General features: G+C 38.1%; 1 protein-coding gene across 2 annotated transcripts in view; it reads right to left on the bottom strand.

Moving 5' to 3' along the window:
* stom (stomatin) overlaps positions 1-23,500 on the bottom strand; it is a 30,712-nt gene extending 7,212 nt beyond the window's left edge. Inside the window, exons 1-6 of one of the 2 annotated variants that reach the window (XM_057818703.1) lie at positions 23,337-23,496; positions 16,538-16,567; positions 11,887-11,996; positions 9,661-9,733; positions 4,763-4,845; positions 1,635-1,838 (exon numbers count right to left, since the gene is read on the bottom strand). In XM_057818703.1, coding sequence (XP_057674686.1) covers positions 1,635-1,838; positions 4,763-4,845; positions 9,661-9,733; positions 11,887-11,996; positions 16,538-16,567; positions 23,337-23,391 — 555 coding nt within the window. In that variant the 5' untranslated portion in view covers positions 23,392-23,496. Of the gene's footprint in view, positions 1-1,634; positions 1,839-4,762; positions 4,846-9,660; positions 9,734-11,886; positions 11,997-16,537; positions 16,568-23,336 lie in introns of both variants that reach the window. The other variant, XM_057818704.1, reaches the window with a different exon arrangement.
* Between the last annotated feature and the right edge of the window lie 645 nt (positions 23,501-24,145).

Below are 24,145 nucleotides of genomic sequence, written 5' to 3'. Positions count from 1 at the left end.
TAAAGTATTGTGAACTCAGTTTTGCTCCCGCTGCCATTAAAAAAAAAAAAAAAAAAAAAAAAAAAAAAACACGCTACTGCGGATGCTAGCGTATGTTTTTCATGTGCCAATATTGCAGTAACTTAAACACAGTATCCTATGTTAATCACTGTTTGTATTTCATTTCATTTCATTTATTGGGCAGCATATCAGATCTTATGTATTAGCCACCAATTTAAGGATCGGCCCCAAAAACCCTGTTTCGGTCAAAACATCTACAATATTTAAAAAATAAGATGACTGAGAAGTGATAAACATAAAGGGATAAACATAAACTAAGTTAGTGTGCGATTAGTGCATTCAAGTTGACAAACTGAAACGGCTAGGAGTCAGTGAAATTATAATAGCTGCTGGTCAAAGTGGGTATAAAAATTCATCCTAGAATTATTACTGGGTGGGCATCATATTCGGGAAAAATATATATGATCATTTTGATGCTCCCCTTCTGCCATTGTCTGTGAGTGTGCAGCTTGACTTGGGAAGTTGGCAGGAAAATAAACCTGCTGGCACAGTTGTGTGTATGATGCGCAGCAGAATAAAAACACGGGTGGGAGGGCAAGCCAACAGGTTCTCTCAAAACGACAAAGGTTGTACCATTTTTCATGATGATAAGTGGATACTCAACAGCAACAATGAAAAAAGCCAAACGCTATTACGGTATATAGTGCAGTGCTGAGGAAAATGTACTAGAGAAGTGAGGAGTGAGGAGTGACAGGAGTTACTGGGGTTACAAGTAGGGCTGCAACTATCGATTATTTCAGTAGTCGATTAATCGATGAACTAGTTAGTTCGAATAATCGAGTAATCGGATAAGCACCATGAAAAATTAAAATACCTGAGCTGAGCCTCAAATGGTATAACAAAATTAAATAAATAAGGATCTATGTACAACAAAAGAACAATTTGCTAACTTACACAGCAAAAGTTCACTAGCTTAAATGCTATAAAACTATATAGCTATAAAAACTATATAATGCTATAACTTTAAAAAAAAAAAATTTTTTTTTTTTTACAATGCTCTTAACAAATGGTTCAGACACATATTCCTACAAAAACAGCTAAATATACCTATAAACTAAATAACGAATGCATTAAAAAAAACAATAACTCAAACAAAAACTTATGTTGGTCTTAACATGGAGCTGCTGGATTCAGCCATGTGAAATGAGACGGACTAGAGGGCAGTGTATCCACCCAAATCAATAAAACTAAATGCAAACACTTTAAATTACTTGAATTAAACGAATACTCGAAGCAGCAAAATTTAATTCGAATCTTTTTTTCTAATCTAATACTCGAGTTATTCGATTAAACGTTGCAGCACTAGTTACAAGAGTAATCATGCCCAGATTATTAACTATAGCAATACTCATTTCAACTTCATACAGTGCAGGAAATGGATGAACTTTCTCAAATTCACAATTTATAGTTGATTATTACCATTGATATTCAAAAACTTTGGTGAAATAATATTTACTTGACAGGAGAGGGAGAAAAAGTAAAAACTTTTTGTAACATGGAACTATTATTAAACTGATAGCTATGTTGTTTAGGAAGGCTGGTATGCAAGTTGACTGTGAAGAATGGGACTCTACCTGCATGCTGTGTGCAATTTCTTCACGGTCCGAAAGGATCTCCGCCAGGTTCTTAGTACCGAGGACATTCCTCAGTGTGGTCTGGGCCAACAGGCGTGTCGCGGCATCAGCGTTAGTTATGTTGGCCACGGCCAGAGTAGCATTCTGAACCCGGTAGTACACTACGCCATCCACACTCACTGTCACGGAGTCTTTTGTCAGAACCTGTAAGGGTTTGAATGTCCCAAAAATGGAACAGACAGGGAGAGATTGTTAAATGACAAATTTAAGTGGAGCATATTTGTATTGTTTGTGAATAAAGGAAGGGATTCGACAGCTTGAGGCAAGTTAAATGCAAGACTTTTAAAGCGATTTGAAATAAAGTTGAAGACCAACTTAAAAGCAAACCAAAATTTGAAAAAAAAAACCCAAAAACAAATGTCAACTAATTTTATCCAGTCGTTGATAAGTCACACCTAACCACATGACATACCTGGAAGTGAAGCCACATAAAAAAACGCAGAGAATTGAAGTTATATCACTTAAAGGTTCTATACAATGGATTTCATTGTTTACTGTTAGGACAAGTCTTAAGTGGGTTAGAAAAGTGTTTTTGCTGAGCGTAGACTAGGCGGAGGCTCTGTGAAACAGTGCTGTTGTTGCGGGGACGCGCGTGGATGTACACAGGTACACAGGTAAGTGTTCACCCAGAGTGTTTGATCCGAACACTCTCTGTTGAAGGGAAGAAAAAGGGCCTGTAATCCTACCTTTTATTGTACCTGTTTTATTTTTACCTAAAAAATCTGGAAAAAGATCTGCAAAGTGAAGATTCTTGCTGAATTTAATCATTTTGACAGTGCCATAATTTTGTTACACTTGAGTGAAATCTTGCAAATACCAATGGTATTTGCGCCATTTTGCTGTTTTCCGAAATTTCCAGGTTCGCGGTGAATCAGTAACAGGCACACTGTTGCAAAATAGACAATGTTTATTGATTAGAAAATGCAGAATAAATGAGATTTATTGATTACAATCCCACAAAAGCAAGCAAACAAGTATCAAAAATAAGCATAACAAGGGTAACGATGACGCTAGATCAAGTTTGTCAATCCCAGAATCCCCGCAAAACCGTTACAGCACAACCAGGTGTTCCTTTAGCAATGAAAATCGCTTACCGTGACAAATGAGCGGCAGCCAACGCTCCCCTAAGGCGGCGAAGGAACAAAGCCAGGCGATCCGTACGTGACCCGCTCGCGGACTTCCTTCGCCGCCTTACCAGAGCGTTGGCTCCCGCTCATTTGTCACGGTAAAAAGAAGTCTACTACTTTAAGATGGTGGCTGTTTATAACGCGGCAACTACTAAACGGCAAGTCTGTCATTTCGCATCTAGTTCTATGTTTTAACGCCGCCGTCGTCTGTCATTTTGCATCTAGTTCTACATATAAGTGATATCTGTTATAGCCGTGTACGTATGTTTGTAGCAACTAACAACTGGGCATTATTTGAAGCAGCTGTCAGCCGCAGTCAGGTATTATTGTTTTTTTATCTAGTGGCATGAGTTGTACATGATATTTACTCTCAGTCCGTTCCTCATTGCATCCCAAAGACCGCGCTGTGTTTTAGTTCTGCTTTACCTGGTATAATTCAATAATCGGAATTTGGATGTTTGTGAATCGTTCTCGAATCTTCCACGGCCGAATCACGAATAATCTAAGAGTTGGAAATTTCGCACACCTCTAATATCTAACATGATAAACAGTGTTTGTGTTCTGTAGCTGGCACAGTAGAGGAATAATAAACATCCAAGCCGTGTTTTTGGTGCATTTTGTTGCTGAAAGCGACAAGAAAGTTGCATTGAATTTTTCCACATTGTAAAATGGACCCAGGCCTGTACACGTGTATATACACATATTGGTACTTGCAGGTGTGCTAACTTGATATCGCTGTGCTGCCCGACAGCTAATCGATAAATCACTTTGGAACAGATAATTGATACTGAATCTTTCTTTTTAAATTTCGAACTAGGGGTGTCAAACGATTAAAATTTTTAATCAAGTTAATTACAGCTTAAAAATTAATCAATCGCAATTAATCGGAATTCAAATCATCTATAAAATATGCCATATTTTTCTGTAAATTATTGTTGGAATGGAAAGATAAGACACAAGATGGATATACTGTATACATTCAACATACGGTACATAAGTACTGTATTTCTTTATTATAACAATAATCAACAAGATGGCATTACCTTTATTAACATTCTGTTAAAGCGATCCATGGATAGAAAGACTTGTATTTCTTAAAAGATAAACGTTAGTACAAGTTATAGAAATTGTATATTAAAACCCCTCTTCATGTTTTCGTTTTAATAAAATTTGTAAAATTTTCAATCAAAAAATAAGCTAGTAGCCCACCATTGTTGATGTCAATAATTACTTACACAATGCTCATGGGTGCTGAAGCCTATAAAATCAGTCCCACCCAAGCGCCAGCAGAGGGAGACAAAACTCCGAAAACCACAACAAGTACACATTTCAATGTGCTGTCATTTTAATGTGTTTGAGCGGGGCACTTGTGCATTAATTGCGTCAAATATTTGAACGTGATTCATTTAAAAAATTAATTACCGCCCGTTCACGCGATAATTTTGACAGCCCTATTTCAGACAAAAATCAAATCAAATTTGTGTCTACATTTTAATGGCTTTTGACAATTGGATTTAAGAAACTTTGATGCCAAACAAGGTCTGCTTTTAAAACAATGAATTTAATGCCTTTTAAGACGTTTCAAAGATCCGCGGGAACCCTGGTGCTCAACATCACAAATGTAACTCCTTCATATTTTAAGATTAATCAATGACACGAATTGAAGCAGCAAAATTATTTTGAAAAACGTCTGGGAACAACTGTCCTACATTTTCTTCTGTTGACATTTTAAATATTAAAAATGCTATGCCCGAAGAGATGCAAAGGCCAGAAGGTGTATTGTGTGGGGCTGCAAATTATGGTTGTCTGCAACCAAGCATTTCAAATTTATAGTGTTTCATATTTTTGAGCCGAGTTAGAAATGTTCTAAATCTATTTTGACAGCTTTTGATTGTCTACGGATGTATTTGTTTATTGTCAACACAACTGCGTGTGTCATACCTCTTGTGGTGGGATGTCGAAGGTGATGGTTCGCATGTCCACGTTAATAAAGCTGTCAGTGCACGGCAAGATGAAGAACAAACCTGTGGAATCACAAGAATGCAAATAGTCCTGGCAAAGACTACATCCACGGTAAACACAATAATAAGCGAGCATCTTCAGAAATGTTTGAAGCCGACGGGATGAATGAAATCTTGGAGAGGGGCCAAGTCAAGCAGGCTTTAAGACTGCAGCTGTGCTGACAGTCGGGCAAAGCTGTGAATATTTGCAGCTTTCACAAGCCCGTTTCAAGTCACAACCATCCAGCGGGGCATCAAACAATACTTGGCACATGCCTGACTGAAATGCTAGGTATGCAAACATTTAGCATTCATGGATTTTCAATTATGAAAGTGCATGTTTAACTGGGGGGAATCGGAACCTACAGCAAATATTAACCGCAGTCTTCCTAAGGCCAAGTTGACAATAGTTGTAAGGCCTCAATGGGAACTTTAGAGATGTTAGGTTGTGGCAAAAAAAATAAATATTCCAGTCAGTGATAAAATTATTTCTGTGTTATTAATCAGGAACACCAAACTGGATGAACAAGACTGCATAAATTTAATTAAAAAAAACAGGGACACATTTTGTACAGCTTGACTGTAGGTTAAGGGAATATTACAGGGAACCAAGTGCTGAATTTAGTAGGGGTATAAGCACTGCAACACCCCCAGGAATGTGAGATTTGCTGGCAGAGAGCTATTATTACCCCACTCTGTCACAAATGGCATCACCGGGCCCTTCAGGGAGTCCAATTTCCTCATTTTTAAGAGGACACTCCCAGTTTTTTTTATTAGGTGCAGTAAAACAACAAATCAAAGATGAAGAGATGGTGAGCTATGAGATGTATGCAAATTATTCCTCGTGGGAGGCTGTATTTTTCCTCTACAAATACTTTGTCTTACGGGGGTGGGGGGTAGACAGTCCCATCACTGCTTTCCGATTTATTACTGCATCTATAAGTCAAACAGCACTGGCAGACATATGGCAACACATAAACGAGGCCCTGGTGGATGTCATTGCAGGAGGCACTTTGAGGAGGGACATGTTGTTTAGACTTGCATATTGTTTCTATTTCTGATTTGTGCAAAGGCTGTCGAACAGAATTTCATAGTTTGTTGTATTATTACTAGTTTACTGGACAATTGGAGTTTTTACTAATCTATTCTGATCTCTATTCACTGTCACATTTTTATACTAAATCGACCCATCCTTGCGACATGTTAAATTTACTTTTTATTTTTTGTTACTGCAACCCTGCTTAAAATGTGCTTTTGCTTAAGATTTACTCGGAGTCAAAATCGTTAAATGTCTGGGCGTAACCAGGCAACCATTGATGCATTAGCCTATTTATGTCAGAAATTAAATCAAGACGACCCGTATAAGCAGTTTTTCACAGATTGAACGGATCGGTTCAGCCTCAACTCCATCTTTTTAAACGATGAAGACATTTTTCCTGAGACCAGCCATTAATGCATCCCAGCGGATAGCTCTAGCTCCCTGCAGCACATGTAGCTGTAAAACAACAGCAAACTCATTCTGTTGCAACAACTGCTAACTGCAATTCCCTCAAACACAATGTGGAAAAGCCCAGCGGTGACATCTTTCTGTGTTAAAATGTCAAGGAAGAAAAAAAAGATGATTATAACCCTTGATTAATACATCACAGCACATTTGAACACTCCTATACCACCAGATGCAATTACAATATAAGCCCAAGAGGCAGTGAATAAGGATCTGATAACCCTTTTACACTGAACGGTACTCTATTTAAGCTCACGCTCTACTTGCGATCGATCCATTCCAAAGAAATTACAGGAGGGGCATTAAATTTTTTTTTTTTTGGTGGGGCGGGGCACACTTCTTCAACGTAAATTTAGCCTGAACAGTGTCCTTATTGCCCGTACATTACTACATCAGTGCACTGAAATATTTTCTGTCACTTAAGTCACAAGTGGTAGTTTATCGTAAAATTTAAAAGACAAACGAAAACATACCTGTCAACCCGAGGCCGTTGGCAATCTTACGAATAGTGACGTATGCCCTTACAAATTGGTGACTAATCTTGCAACGTTGTATATAGCGTGCAATATGAAACAAAAATAAAAGTAATTTTTTTTTTTAATAATATGAATTTATTGGTAATATTGTCACATATAACCTGGTGCAATCAAAGAACAATCAATATCTTCAGCTACATCATGATTACTAAAATTTAACAGTGACTTTTGTTAGAATTGTATGTAGAACTTTGGGGAATTTCTATCATGTCTTGATGGCTGCACTTCAGCTCGCAATTCAGTTTGACTTGAAGGTAGTTCGTTAGTGTGTCCAATTATGAATTAAAAAGGTTAATTGATCAAAATTAACTTACAGACGCAATCTTTAAGTCAAGGAACCTTTCTTTTGCTAATTCGGAGAAGTGATCAGCAATAGTTGCAGGCAAATTGGCAGAATGAAATCTCCGCTTACGTCACTTTTCATTCTGCTGACATCTTTATGACCAGTGTTGTTAATCTTACTTTTAAAAAGTAATTAATTAGTTATAAATGACTTCACCCAAAAAGTAATTGAGTTAGTAACTCAGTTACCTGTAGGTAAGAGTAATTAGTTACTTGACAAAGTAACTGGTGTTACCTTTCATGTTTTTTCATTAAAAAAATAAATAAATACAAACATAGTAACCTTTGCTATGTTTGGAAATCAATTAATGTTGTGAATCAACTGTTAAAGTTGTTAAAATTGCTACCGTTTTTGCATTAGTTCCCTTCTGTCTACTTTCGACATCTTAAAGTTTTAAAATGGTTTCATCCTTTAAAGATAGATTCCAGCCAAGATTTTGCCAATTTAGGAGTATTTTAGATAAACAGTTACTTCAAATTCGCCAGGAAGGTTCACTAAAACAGAGCCTTTCTGAGAAGTCTACTGCTTAAAAATGGCGGCTGTTTATTAACGCCGCCTGTCATTTCGCATGTAGTTCTATAAGAATTTGATATTTAGGCGTAGATTGTAAACTGTCGGCTACAGTCAGGAAATATTGGAGCCACCTAGCCTAGCATTCGCGTTTGCTACACCGTCACAACACTCGTCTCTCTCTCTCAGTGTCTCCGACTTTTCTCGCGTCATTCAACTAACGTAGTAAAGCATTGTAACGCACATTGTCTCGTTGCCGAAACGGTGACAAAATCCGAACGGAGGAAAAAAAAAACGTAATGCTCGAAAAACGTTCAGATTTTGAACATACGGCGCACTCATTTAAAAATCAGTGCTCACTTGTACAAATTACGCCGAAACCGTACAACTTCACAGGTATGCGAAAATCAATGGTGCAGTTCTGTGTGCATTTATTCAACTGAAGTGCTTCAGTGTAAACGTAACATATGCACTGATAAACATGAGCACCCAATGGCCGGCTACTTGGCCTCCTCTGTGTGTGTGTGTGTGTGTGTGTGTGTGTGTGTGTGTGTGTGTGTGTGTGTGTGTGTTTTTGTGGAAGATTAAAAAAAAAAAAAAAAAAAATACACAGTACAGTCTAATCAAGCTAGGGCGGGCACAGCAGTCTCTCAGGGCGGGCCCGCCCCGCTAATGCGCACCCATGCGTCCGGGTCTGGTGGGTAATATACTGTATCTAATAGCTTGGGTGAGAATGCGCTCTTTAAAATGCATGTAAAATTGTAGTTATAACCGTTACGCCTAGTTCTTGACACTGCAGTGTAATACTCCGTGGACCCCACTTTGCGGACCGTTTCAGCGGTCTTCAGTCTTCTGTCGGGTAAAAATTGATGTATTTGATATGGATTGGATTTCATTTCCTCAAGTTATATTTTGAGGTATAGAAAAGAGCACTAATGAGTCCAGACTCTTGTTGCGCCCCCCCACCAAAAAGGTGAAATAAAGAAAAAAAAAAACTTTATTTGAAGTGGGAAAGAGGCAGCAAATGAACGAATGGTCATTTGCTGCCATCCCTCTCACTTCAAATTGGACGTTTATGGCCGTCAGTGGCGGCCAATAGCAGGACACGAGTTGATTTTGGTGCTTTTCACGTCATTTCCTGTTGATATTTGGTTATTTCCTTTTACTGTTGAGGCATTTACAGGTCATTTCCTGTTGGTTTTGAGTTACTGAAAAGGTAGTGACTCAAGAATGTCCCCAAATGAATAGGAAGTGACTCAAAATCAACAGTAATTACACTGTAAATGCCCTAAAATGAACGGGAAATGACCCAAAAAAGACTGGCTTTGAATGCTGTGGTTTCAGTGCCATTGACAGCGCTAGACGTCCAATCCAATCAAAATGAATGTCCAGCGATATCAGTGGTAGCCAGTGAGCTAACGTAGACATTATTACCTGTTAATAATCATTTGGGCTACAAAGTAACGCGATATATCACCTTTTAGATATACTGTCACATCCCTACTCCGGGCACTATTGTTATTTTCACCAGAGTCCAAACACGTCTTAAATAAACCATCTTCAATCAATTTTTGATTTAATTCACACTTCCCCATCTCCGCAAATTCCCGCTCACCTCTAGAAAGGTGAATAACCAGGAAATGGCATCATGGCGACAATCCTTTTTTATCCTAAACTCTCCTATTTAGTGCGCAGATACACACCATTAAAAGTTTTACGGCAGACTACAGTGATTTCCCTGGCATTAAACGCATCGTTTGGAAAATTAATACCTACTGCAATTTTCCATTGAACTTAAGACATTGATTATCCGGATTTGGAATTTAAGCCATTTTAAGACTTTTTAAGGACCCACGGGTACCTTGTCATTATCATCAATATATAAAATACATTTACATTAAATATCACAGAAATACGCGTGTAGTAGTTTTGTTGTAATTTCTGACCTGGTCCTTTGGCTCCTCCTCGCAGAAGACGTCCCAGGCGGAAAATAATAGCTCGCTCATATTCCTTCACAATCTGTATGGAGAGGCAAAGCAAACAATGAGCTTGTATATCTGGTTGTTGTAGCTCTTAATTGACATCTGACAAATATCCTGTAATTTGATCTTATTGAAAAAGAACTGATAAGGTTCATCTATCAATGAGACAAAGGCTTACCTGGTTTCATATGATGACAAGTACAAATGAAAGAGTGCAACACAATATTGACAATGACTTATCCTTCCAAACCTATGAGATGCATATACAGAAACTGCAAAATGAATGCTTTAAATCAGGGGTCGGGAATCTATGGCTCGCAAGGCTGCATTTGGCTCACAGACAAATGTTTAAATATTCTTTAAAAAGTTTTGTTATGCTCCTTTGTACTGTTACCAGCATCCCCAAGAGGCCGCTGTCCCGTTTCAATATGAACGGCATTGCCAATTGAGCGCAGAAGAAGAAGTGGGCGAACGCAAGGGGAGAGAGAGACAGGTATAGAGAGAGACTTGCGCTTGAGCGCTGTGTTGAGTGTAGGGCTGTAGCTATCGATTATTTTAGTAGTCGATTAATCGATTAACTAGTTTGTCGAATAATCGAGTAATCGGATAAGTAACATGAAAAATTAAAATACCCGAGCCGAGCCTCAAACGGTATAAAAAAATTAAATAACGATCTATGTACAACCAAAGAACAATTGGCTAACTTAAATAGCAAAAGCCCGCTAGCTTAAATGCTATAAGACTTTATTTTTTTTTTAATTTTTTATTTTTTTACAATGCTCTTAACAAATGGTTCATAAACATATTCCAACAAAAAATGGCTAAATATACCCATAAACTAAATTACGAATACATTAAAAAAAACATTAGCGCAAACAAAAACTTATCTTATGTTGGTCTTAACATGGAGTAACTGGATTCAGCCATGTGAAATGAGGCACACTAGAAGGCAGTGTATCCACTCAAATCAATAAAACTGATTGCAAACACTTTCAAAATAAACCATGACGAAGCCACAATAATTAAACGAATACTCGAAGCAGCAAAATTTAATCCGAATCATTTTTTTCTAATCAAATACTTGAGTTAATCGATTAATCGTTGCAGCACTAGTTGAGTGGCTGGGTATCCCCCACTGGTTTTTGTTTGTGTTAATAGTCTCCGATAAAAAAACATCCAACACGTCTATATATTTTTATACACAACGCCACCTCCCAGAAGGAAGAATCAGACATAGGAGCGACGACAAACGAGCCACGGAAATCGCCAGTCCACTCCCGACAACGGTTCGGAACAGAACACAGTGCGGATTGGAAACAGCGCATTGCGCGAAACAACACCGGTCACCGGCGACTAGAAAGCCAGTTCGCAGTAATTTTAGTGGGAAAGTGGCAAACATACATGTCCTTGCGTCTATCTATTTAACTATCTATAAATTGCATAGGCAACGCAGATGAGGCAGAGACACTGTTAAAGTGGGGTTGCCGTATTTTGCTGTCGAAAATAGCGGCCGATGTGTGCATATACGAGGGATCTGGAAGTTCCCTCGTTTTCAGTTTCGCTTTTCGCGTTGCCCCTTGTCAGCTAATTTTAGAAACCCTTTTGAGACGATAGCAAGAAGAAAAAAGACGAGGAGTATAGGACATAAGGACATAAATGCGGCACTGTTTTTTTTCTCTCGCTTTGGATGAGTCAACAGACGTAAGCAACTTCTCCCAGTTTAGCGTGATTGCCAGGTTTTGACTGAAAGGCACAACAAGAGGGGACGATTTATTCAAGTCCTTTACTGAGTTCGCTAAAGAAAAAAAAAAATCTACCGATGGATAAACTTGTTTCATGAACATGAAAAGAGATGCATCCTAAGTTTCTCATCGCCTGCATGAAGCTTAACTAAGTATCAACCAGACTACAAAGCCATCAGCAAAACCATGCATCACCAGAAGTCGCATTAATGGTAAGAAATACTCATCATTGATTAGCAATAGCATAACAATGTTATTAAATAGAATTCAGAGACTTGTTGTACTTTAAAAGTGATGAAATTACATAAAATGCACACATTACTTGTATATTTATTCTTAAACATATTGTATGGCCCTCACGGTATTACATATAAAATATGTAGTGTTCATGGCTCTCTCAGCCAAAAAGGTTCCCGACCCTCGCTTTAAATGAAACAAAAAACATGACCTTGATGCACATCCATATGGAGAGAGGCAGTGTGACCACCATGAGAAGAAGAGACATCCCCACCAAGAGCCATCCACAGAAGCCAATGTCAGAGTCTCCACTCTCCAAAGCTAGGAAAAAAATAGTCATAAAGCAGTCATTTTCAAGTTCAGACAGATACATTCAGGAAGAAGCTCCTCTTTTTACAATGGTTCTAGCATTTTATAACTCAAGGTTATGGCAGGAGATGTAAGATGTTATCACATTGCCAGAGGTGGGTAGTAACGAGTTACATTTACTCCGTAACATTTACTTGAGAAACTTTTAGAGAAAAATGGACTTCTATGAGTAGTTTTACCAAGACATACTTTTTACTTTTACTTGAGTAGATTTATGAAGAACAAACGCTACTCTTACTCCGCTACTTTGAACTACACTCGTCGTTACTTTTTTCCCTCTTTATTCTACATATTAGATTTTACTCTTTTTTTTTTGCCAGCAATGCCAAAAGTAGCTCTACCACTTTTACCAATGAGACATCACAACAATAATCATGACACCATTTTACCAATCAGACTCAAGCTTGCCGTTCTATGATCACGCTGGCCTATTTAACCGCGTGGCGTCTTAAAAGCACCGTAAAAAGTTCAAATGTGCGCGCAGGCTTTCAGCTGTGATCTATTCCCTCTCTCTCACTCGGCTGCGTGACTTCTTCGTGGGAGCAGATGCGCTCTTCTTCCTGTGTGCGCATGTGCTCATGTTCGTGTGCGCAAATACGTTCTTCTTTGTGTCAACATGCACTCTTACTACTTCACGAGTATTTGACAAAGAGCGTTGCCCTAAATATGACTCGCATGAAAGCGCAGATTTTATCTCTCTCTCCCAGAGATACAGTATGACCCTTTTAATTTCATAATAGGAACTATGAAGGAACTATTCACTATTCAGCTATTCAAACTAGGAACTATTTTCTCTAATAGAGGGCGCTAATGCTCTTTGGTCGAATGATGCTTCAGTTCTGCCGATTTTTTTCCTTTCACCAGAAATCCAATGATTTTATTTTTTAAATTTCTTTGGCTAAATGCGGTTATGTGATAGGTTATAGTACAGTATAATAATAACAGTTCATATAGATACCTTTGTGCTGAGAAAAAAAATACCATTGTTTATTTAAAAAAAAAAAAAAAATCAAACATCGTAAGCAGTTACTCACAATGTTACTCATACTCAAGTATTCTTTTCACCAAATACATTTTACTTGTAACTGAGTACATTTTTGGATGACTCCTCTACTCTATGACTACTTACTTGAGTAGTATTATTTTGAAGTAACACTCTTACTTGAGTAAAATTTTTGGCTACTCTACCCACCTCTGCATGTTTCATACGGAGGCACACTGTTGTACATACTGCTTTTCCTTTGCTTTACATGTTTAATCTAAAAGGATCATTTGCGTATTTGCGATATTTCATGGTTATGAGTAGCATGCTTTAGTTTCTAGTTGTCTGAGTTAGTTTGCGAAGCATTGGAAGACTAACCTACCACAATAAAAATTATTTATAAAATAATTTCTAGGCTAATGAGCTGCATGTTTATTTGTGTGAATTTCCTATAATACAATGTGGGAAATCAGCAGTTTATAGTCCATAGTGGCTTATAAATATGAACAAATGCAGTTTCTTGTAAAATTATGTCCAGGCAGCTTATAGTCCATGCATAAGGCGCAACTAACTATACACCGCACCAACGAATTTCACAATAAAACTGTATTTGTCCATTTGTAAGCCACACTAGATGACAAACCGAAAATGTCCAAATTGTATTTTGGGATACTGATACCAGCTCATTAGCCAGCAAAAACCATATATGACCCGCACTGGACTAAAAGCATGCAGGGTTAAAAGCAAGTAGAAAATTTGCCATCTTATAGTCCTAAAATTGCACTGACAAATTGGAGCTCAGTTATAGACCAAGAATCATCAATGTTTACAATACAAAGCTAAAGTAGTCCATGAAGGCAAATGGGTCGATTTCGATTCAAGGCCATTAACCTGTAACCAACAGCATAATCTACTGTACTACGTTTGTTACAAAATGACTTGAGGCACAACATTGGGCACTGCCTTACTCTGACATTTCTACATAGTCCTTAAGAGGAGTGCATGTATGATTAGAATTAGTTTTATTCCTAGCACAACGAGCAGAATATAAGGATTTGTATTCTCCTACTGGGTACCGATAAACACTGCTTCCACCCTTTGAAGAATGTTTGAACAATCACACACTATGCTTTTAATAAATCCTATCCGATTCCCAACATTGGCATTTTACAAAATAACAATTCCAAATAGTGAACAAATGATCTATTTTGCCGTATTGGAACTAATTCACTAGGAATTTAAAGTTCTTTGGGCCATTTGTCAACTAGTCATAGGATATGACAAAATAAATCAGGAGCACAGAGAGTGTTTAAAAAAAAAATCAACAAAAAAACAAAAAAGGGTATGTGCTTTCCGCCCCCTTAAGGATGACACTGTTCAGTTTTTTTTTTGTTTTTTTTTAATAAAAGTTTTCACAATTTTTACAAACATTTCAAACAAGTACTTAGTCTAGTCTATTTGAAACAAATCAATTATTTCAATTCACAGGGTCTTTTAGGTAGATGTGATTTTATTTTTATCATGAACGCCGAAAGGCACGTAAAATAGTGCATATATTGGATAAGAGCCTAAAAGAACATAGTATGGTGGATTTTAGAGGCTTGCAAAATTTCCGATTCTTAGTTTATTCGCGATTCGGCCGTGGAAGATCCGGGAACGATTCACAAACATCCAAATTCAGATTATTGAAGAAATAAAACACAGTCAGCGCGGTCTTCGGGACGCAATGAGGAACGGACCGAGAGTAAATATCAATGTTCAACTCATGCTGCTAGACTGAAAAAAAAAACAAAACAAAAAAACAAAAAAAAACAATAATACCTGACTGCGGCCGTCAGCCGCTACAAACAGCACCCAGTTGCTAGTTGCTACAAACATACGGCAACATACGGCTATGGTAGATATCACATATATCTAGAACTAGATGTGAATGACAGGCGACGGCCGCGTTAGAACATGTACCAAGAACTAGATGCAAAATGAAAGACTTTCCCGCGCTAGTAAATAGGCGCCATCTTATAGCAGTAGACTTCTCTAGCAGGCTCTGTTGTAGCGAACCTTAATTACTTTTTATCCAAAAAAACCCTAAATCGTCAAATTCTTGACTTGAATCTATCTTTAAATGATGATATTTTATTTACTGTTCTTAACTTGACACAAAAATAGTATTTTGGTTTCGCCTCAGATGATTTTTGAACAATTTTGGAACTAATGTACATAAAATTAAAAGCGGGTGAGGGGGTGCATCAATAATCGATTTATAATCGGATCAGAGCCTCTGAATCGTAATCGTAATTGAATCGTTAGGTGCCCAAAGATTCCCACCTCTAGTGGATATATAGTAGGAATATGCCATTTATTGTATGCCCTATGTGTTTTCTTGAGAAGGCCACAAGTTTTAAAATAAAACAGTGAAGGAACAACTATAGTTATACTTTCGCACACACAGCTTCACTTTTTCTTGCTCAACATTCCGTGCTACTGTGTAGCTCCTGGGCCCCTGCATACTCGCACTTGCTGAGCGGGCTATTGGGTTCGCAACACTGCAGTTACTGGATGGCAGTCTCCTGTGCAGTGTTACGGTAATTATCGGTTTTCCAAGGCATAATTTGCAGTTGCCTAAAATTGTGTTCCTACCAAATCTTACGTGTGAACTTAAGCCCCCTTCAGATTTATATCCCGGTAAATTCTCGTGTAAGGTGACGAGGGATTTAGCCATGTCATGACTTTCACACATGGGAAAATGCCCCGGGAATAAACCGGTTTGTTTGTGTGAAAGTGGCTTGATATCTCGGGTTGGCGTCTTGGCGCTCTCCCTTGGTGTGGGGAGGACGGCTGGTGTGATTTTGTAACCAAGATATTACGTCACTTTTGTTCGGCATCAGCTGTCACATTCTGTTGGTCAGATCGTGTTTTGTTACAGAGCTGGCTGTGGGAGCGTTCCCACAGAGTGTTTAGGATACTCCTTCCTCACCTCCTTTCCTTTGGCACCACTTTACCCAAAAAGTACACGTTAGTCAGGCTTGTCATTTGGTATATGTACACTATGTGTAGTAATTGAGCGTTTTTACAGAGTAGCATACATATGGACAATTACTGCTATCAAAACTTGTTCATAATTGTTATATTATATACAAATATTTACTGTAATTATGATGTGTTTGTTGCGTTAGCTTTGATTATTGATCGACTATGCCACCAGTAAAACTAAACTTGCTTATAAACCAAGCCACCCCACACACCACTTTTTTAATTCAATCGAGAATGTGAATGTCCTTATTACTTTTTTTCCCAGCCAGCACTCTTGAGCCATGCAGTTAAGTAGTTGTCATTGGTTTACCATTGCCTCACGCAACATGTTCCCAGTCATTGATCAAACACTAAACAGACATTTTCAGGGCTATGGACTACCAATAACAGCCACCGGCCACTTGGACAGATTACACTTGGCAAAAAGCAAAAAAAGATTGATGACATGCAATGATTCAATGGGTGTGATCGGATGCAATACCTTCTGCATCATGTAAAGCGCTGCCTGGACCTACAGACAAAGTCAAAGGTCAAAACACCATTGATCCAAGTGCATAACATGAATATACAACTAATGGCAAAAATTAGGGAATTACCAATCAAGGTGGATGTTCACTCAGTTGTTTTATTGTTTATAAAAAAAAAAAATAATAATAAAAAAATAAAAAAAAAAGAAGCAAATAATAAAGATGACCCCCCCCACCCCGACCCTCCAAAAATGGTGGTTTCAAATGGCAAATATTTGGCTTCAAGAAACACAAAAAGAAATCAAGTGGTAGTCAGTAACGGTAACTTTTTCAGACCATGCAGAAGAGAAAAAATATGGAATCACACAATTCTGAGGAGAGAAAATGCATTATCATACGTTCAAAAAAACACACAACTAATACAGTACTTTGTTGCAACACCTCTGGCTTTCAAACAGCTTGCAGTGCATGGACCTAATAAATGACAAACAAGTATCTTCATCAAGCCGGGTCGACCTTTCTCTGATTTATGTTGCCAGATCAACTTTGAATGATGGCGCCTTGTCATTAGGGGTGCACGATATCCATTTTTTGAAACCGATACCAATATTGATAACTTCCTGCTCCTCAAACCCGATACCGATAAATGATAATAAATATATAATTTTTAAAATGTATAACCTGCGTTTTTGAACACCTGGAGGTTTAAAAAAAAATAGTGGTGGATTCAACATAGATTTGCCTTTGATCTCATCAGATTTTTCATTATGACATGAACAAAACAGTGCGTTTCACTTCTGCACTGCCCGACAGCCAGCTAAGAAGGAATGCACTTCCATAAACCACAAGGCTTTGTCTTTTCTTGCTTTTATGGGAAGACACTCGTCTTAATATTGTAAAAGTACAACAGAAAAATACACATATTCAATACTCAATATACAACAAACTGCACAATACACTTATATAGACAACTTTTATATGTATAGCATAGCACACTAGCTTGAGCTACTTAAGCATTGGCTGGCTTCTATAAAACAACTTATGAAGTTCTGTACATATGACCCATCACCACAGAAGTAAACATATTTTGCACATCCATATGTAATAGTAAACATAAAATACTTACATATATTTCCGAGGCGGAAACGTAACAGAAAGCATTCACGACTGTCAATGCTACCGCTAGACACCGCAATGTGTAAGTGATTGAACCAAACTACTGTAACAAAAAAATAGGTGCATTGAATTATTCTGACCAGCAGGTGGGAGCAATGCAGCGCAAATGGTCAACTGATTTCCCATACTATTGTGTAAACTGCAAAGCCAGAACAGTACATATTATCGGTCCTATTATAAATGATTTATCGGAATGACGTCATAATTCCTATTATCGGACTGATAATTATCGGACCAATAATTATCGTGCACCAGTCAGTACTTGTCATGTATCATTTTGTGTGCCTGACCTTGTATGCCTGTCTTAAAGTAATGTTTTCACAGTTTTTACGCAACAGCAGGATGCATTCTCATCTGGGAAAATGTTTTCATCGATATATTCATCCCAAACATATTTTCAACTCACGGGATAAGAGATGTGTCCAAAATGTCAATATAAAATTATGCACTTAATCAATGTCTGTGGAAATATGCCATCTTCAAGCAGTGATCTTAACAAATCTCATCGGAACGGCACCAAACATAACTTGCAACATCCTCACCTCGTCCAAAGCAGAGTGAAATTTCATCATTGAATATGACATTTACCGAGTCATTCATAGTACATGAAAGCCTGTCCTTAGCCATTTGTAACCGTTTTTGTTTACATGTTAATGATGGCTTTTACTTGGCTTTTCTGTTATGTATATGCAAATCCAATTTCTTTTAAGTAGTATATCACAGTTTGGTCACATATATTGACTCCGGTTTACACCCATGTTTTCCCTATTTGTTTTGAAGTGCATCTTTTTCAAGACATATTGCTTTGTTTTCTGACTTGACACTTTGACATCTGTCCAGCCTACTTCACTTGGTCCAGATTTCACAATTTTACAGGCTGAAGGCCTATCAAGTCTCGTCTCGGGTTGCTGTTCTTGTAGACACAAACTCTGAAGTCCTACACGTCTATCATTCGTGAAGCGATGATCGTTTTGAAATTTGGTAACCATGTAGCATGTGACAGTATCTATCGATCCTCGGAGCTCGATTTTTTAAAAAATTGTTTGTATCAGATGTTATCAATTAATTGCGTAATCATAGGAGTTAGCCAATAGAGACAAGGAGGATAGAGGACTTCTGTAGGTTAGGAATTTTCCAGTAGATGGAAGTGCAGAGTTATTGTTGCCTATAGGTTACGAGTTTCCTGTAGGTGACAAGTTAGCAAGTATAGGGCGGCCTTCAGCCTGTAATAGCACACATGTGCTTGTTGTTTTTTTTCTGTCAGTGTTTCCTAAAGCCAGAGAGTTGCCATATCAAATACGTTTAGTTTTGTCAGTGATCTGCATTTTTTCTACACAGTTAAACAACTGAACATATTCTGAGACTGTTGATTCTATATTTTCTACTAGGGCTTGTACTTCACAGTAAAATCCATCTATTCACAGGGGATAAGGATGAAGCCCTGCAGAATCGCATGAGAAGGAGGTTTTTTTTTCAATAATTGCCTTTATCAAATGATTAATGATTATACTAAAGATGCACGATAATATCAGTCACCGATAATTATCGGCCGATAATGGCAATTATGACGTCACACAGATAATCCAAATAAAAAAATTCAACCGATGATGCAATCCGATAATTTCCTCCAAATGTGAGCAACCGAAGAATTCAGCACGCCGCCTTCTCAACCCCTCCCCTCTCTGAAGCCCCTGAGGGAGGAGGGGTTGAGGACGCGGAGTTACACGACAAGAAGCAGTTGTATATTATGGTGGCTGTTACTAGCCTGGCTGGATTTATCTTGTGTGAAAAAAACGACGCTTTCGCCATCTGCGAAACATGCACCGCAGAAGTTCCACGAGGCAGAAAGAAAGTGTCCTCATTCAACACCACTAACCCAGCAGCCATTTAAAACTGCATCACAACGATTTTTGGAACGAATACGAGGCTGCTGCTAGCCGGAATGCTAAAGCTATTGTAAACACAAGCTAAGCTAAACAACGGGGCTTGTGACGATACAGAGTTGGGTTGTTTGGGAATGCAGCCCAAAGCGGGTGGTAAACTCGCATCTAAGGCTAAACACCGGCACGACTCAAGACCAATAGTCGACAAGTAGCAGTCTTCCGACGGAGCCCCCCGCTCTGGCCCGTCCAGCAGGCCGCCGCCACCTCGTCGTAGGCGGGGCGGGCCGAGCCCGGTTCACCGGCGGCGGGACCTCCGGCAAACACACTGGTTTCTCGAGCGTTCTCCCACGGTGTGCGGGACGCGAGGCATGCGCCTCCGTCCGGATCAGAGCCAGGCCCTGAATAGACCCTACCCACCGACGTCACAAAACCACGTGCTCGCTGTATGGTTCCGCCCACTTGTCCGTCATTTTGTCTCTGTATTAGCATTGGTTTCAATTGATCGAGGAATTTAAAATGCATTTCATGGAAGACCCGGTGCTTTCTGATGCCGTAAACTCACTGGATGTGTTGCATAGAAGGCGTTATGTGGAAAAGCTTCGTTCTATACAGTCGCCAGATCCATATTTGATGCCCAAATCGATGTTTTTCGACCCACTGTCTTCGCCCTGTCTGCCTGACATCTGCTACGCTGATATTTACAATTATCTTGTCCACACAAAATCAGCCTATTCTCACGAAAATTTGAAAAACTTCAAGAGCTTGGAGGCTTATAAATACTTTGTTGCTGGTTGGGTGAAACAGGTCCTCGTCCACGAAAATTCGGCAGGAATCTATCTTGTGCTTGGAAAGGTGAGTTACGAAATTTTCAATTCAAAATCTTTTGTTATTGCTAACATCCACTGTCAAGTCTAATGTATTTCATGTCGTTTGTCAATGAAGTTAAGGCTTTTAATGTTTATATGGTTTAGCGATAGCACTCACACTACATACATTCGTGTATGTTGTCGGCGATTAGCCTAGCAATGATCTTAATTGTGGTTATTTGTCAGCCCAAAACCCTCTAAGTATATCTTAAATGCATCTTACCGGATATAAAATGACTACTACATAGTCTGTGGTGATTTTTTGGTGCCCAGTTTTCATGTCGAATTGCAGCCGTCCATTTCGCTCTCCTCTTTGGATCCCTCGGAATACGGTAAAACTTCAAGTCTCTCCTTCCATCTTCTCTGTTAGTGCAACCAACAGCCACACACGCCTTCACCATTTTGATCATTAATGTTAAGGAGCAGGAAAACACGCCGTAAATAGGAGGAATGTACGTAGCCGGAACAGGTTAACACTATGTTTTGACGGACAATTGGGCGGTACCATTCAGGAGAGCGGAGTTGTGACGTCACGTGGGTAGGGTCTATACGTTGCGGCGAACCGGCCGGGGCGGGCAGATTATCTGGTACGAACGTAGCTGCCGCCACCGAAACGAGACACGATTTTTTTTTTACTGAAATGACCCAAGAGCCAAAGCCTTGGATAAAAAAATAATGCAGTTTATACGACCATCATTCTTCATGAAAAACATGCCAATCAGATCAGTTTCACCACGGACATTTGGACAAGTGATGTCCAGTAAGCAAGCTTATCATGACGGCACAGTGGTTGGATGATAATTTAAACATATAGAAAACGAAGTCACCCAGTCAGTAATGCATTCAGTATGTAAAATGACGAGCGGTCAGATGACTTTGTAACGCTGCTTTTATTTTCGGCTTAACAAAACTCAGGCACAAAACACCATGCACTGGGATGCAAGCCCCAACTCCGTCCAAATAGTACTGCCGTGTATCAGTTTAGCTGCTGTAAAGCAAGTGTCGTGACTCAGTGCTGCAAATGTAAACAAAGCGCTACAGAATGGGTACATGACATCTCACTCTTTTGAGTTAATCATTTTCACAGTAATCAACAAAGCATATAACATTAACAATCACTTTTCAAATTATTTAACTTATTTGTCTGCTCAATTACAGTTGCAGTAGATAATCAAACTTATTGGCACTTATTAACACTTATCAATTTAAATAATATATGCACATTCCTGTTGTAATGAAATAAGAATAATATTCTGTAGCCACAAATATTATTCAAAATCTTTCCTTCTTCCAAGTTTTTTTTTTTTTTTTTTTAAGATTAAGTATAATAATTTATTGCTTAAAATAAGGCTGTTAAGATTATTTTCTGCTAGCTATTTTTCTTCCAAGAAATCTGAGAGAAATACACTTGAAGCACTGGCAGATAATTTCACGTACTTCCAACAGATTTACACTTAAAACTGACTAGTTTTAAGGAGGTGTGTTTTTGTAGCGTAGTAATGTTATATATGTAAGGAATGGCTTACTTTTAAAGGCATTTTTGTGCAACTTAGGTATTTACTCTGTAAGTATTTTTTGCCAAACGTTTACCATTACACAATGTCAGACAATCTGTCATTATTTAGATGTTGGAATTGACAACTTGTTCATATTTTATGTTGAAAAACAGAGCAATAAATTATATTTTTGCAAAGTAATATTTTCTCTTGTGTATACTTTAAAATTTCACATATATCTTTTAATAGAATTATCGGCTTGACATTATCGGTTATCGGTTGGAATGAGGAGGAAATTATCAGTTATCGGTTGAAAAATGTTTTATCGTGCATCACTAAACTATACCACAAACAGTGATGACAAAATTAATATTGGAACATAACCCTTGAAAATAAAAGCATAAAAATACTTTGATTTGGGTAAAAATGCATTTCAAGTATGAGTTCATGTGGTGAAAAGGCTCCTGAACTTCCACTGATAACTCATGTTAAATGTTACGTCACAGACATGCGCAGTAAAGACTTCTAAAATTTTGGAATAAGTGTTTTCGTGCGCGCCCATCAAGTTAAAAATTGATTTAAACCTACTCCCTTTTGTTCGGAATAAAATCCTGATCGGAATGGCCTTGATCAGGTTAGAATATTCTAAATGTCATGTGAACCATTTTTATTCCGATCAGGCTTTTAATATAAATAAATGTGTCCATGTAAACATAGCTGCTCGAAATGATGTTTTTGAACACTTTTCAACCCTTTATTTTATTTGATGTTAATATTTCACTTCAATACAATTTTTAAAATTAATTTAAAAATATATATATACTAACTAACCATAATTATTTCCTTGAAATAAGTACATTATATCAAACAAATATACATTTAAAAGGATTTAAAATTGATTTATTTAGATCTATTTCTGCGCTGCTACAAAAAAAAATCCTAGAGGAAACGCCACAAACACACGCCCACTCTCTCAACAGTTTTCATAAGTTGAGAACCCTGGTTTTGTGTTTCACTTAAACACACACCAACAAAGCTGCATTCATTTACCAGCCTGAACTCAAGACGAAGGCAACATAGCGGTCTTTACTTGAGTGGTTAATTACTTACATGGAATCAAAGCACAGTTAAAGTATGCCTAGTAGCGGTTCTAAGACGCCATTAGCCTGCACATTGGATGGGCTTAATCGTGGCTTTCTTTTGCTTTGTGAAACCTTCTCATTTTGAATTTTAAACTTGCTTATGCTAGTCATCCTATTGGTGAATATGATGACATCTGATGTGTCTTAAATAATATAATTCGCTCTCAAAATATGGATAAACCATGACGCTTCACGTGCTCCAGCATAAGCAAAAATATTCGTACATTTCCTTGCAGTGTAGGAGTGTTACCTGATTGACGCTCTCGCCTTTTTGCAGTTTTCATGGCTAATTCTTCGTCCTCCATCGGTAATATTACGAACGTTTAGAGAAAATAACAGGTCGTACGCAACGCATATGTTTTGCTGCTCAACACGGGCGTTGGTTTTGTCCGTCGTGAAAAGGGAGATGTTTTCCCTACATTTTGACTAGAAGGTGTTGTGACGCATGAGGTACAGTCACTGCCAAAGCGAAATAATACTGTTTGTGCCATCAAACGTTGATGAGCATTCTGAAAACACGATGAAATAGTCACCTACTTAATGATATGGATTATACAACACATGTGTCTCAAAGGTTGTGTTTCTATAGCTTTAAAACACCCGCTTTTATTATGGTCGTCAATTTCTGAATAACATACTGTATATATATATTATCCACTGTAAAAAGGCTCGGAATATGAATGACCCTAACCCTAACCCCTAACCCAAAACAATCAACAGCAACTATTTTGGCATTTATGATTTGATTTGATCTTTTGGCATTTATGCCATGTCTGTAACGCTGCCTGAAAGTCAAAGTTGGGGGAAAATTCCACAAAGACCTAGTTTATTCATTTCTACCCTTGGCCCTCACCATCACTTTTATATCCTTTCAATTTGATTACTATGGAAACGCATATTAATCCGGTTATTATACTATGTATGTGTACAGAGAACAGAAAACTGACATTTAAATAATAATTATAATACATTTTATTTGAAGGCGCACTCAAAGTCGCCATACAATCATTTAAAAAACAATAAAACAAATGAAAGACTAAAAACAGTCAAAATAATTCA

The sequence above is a fragment of the Corythoichthys intestinalis genome, chromosome 17, assembly GCF_030265065.1.
Source record: "Corythoichthys intestinalis isolate RoL2023-P3 chromosome 17, ASM3026506v1, whole genome shotgun sequence".
Classification (NCBI taxonomy): domain Eukaryota; kingdom Metazoa; phylum Chordata; class Actinopteri; order Syngnathiformes; family Syngnathidae; genus Corythoichthys; species Corythoichthys intestinalis.
Note: the sequence above shows the minus strand (reverse complement) of the source record. Positions and strands in the feature narration are given on the sequence as shown.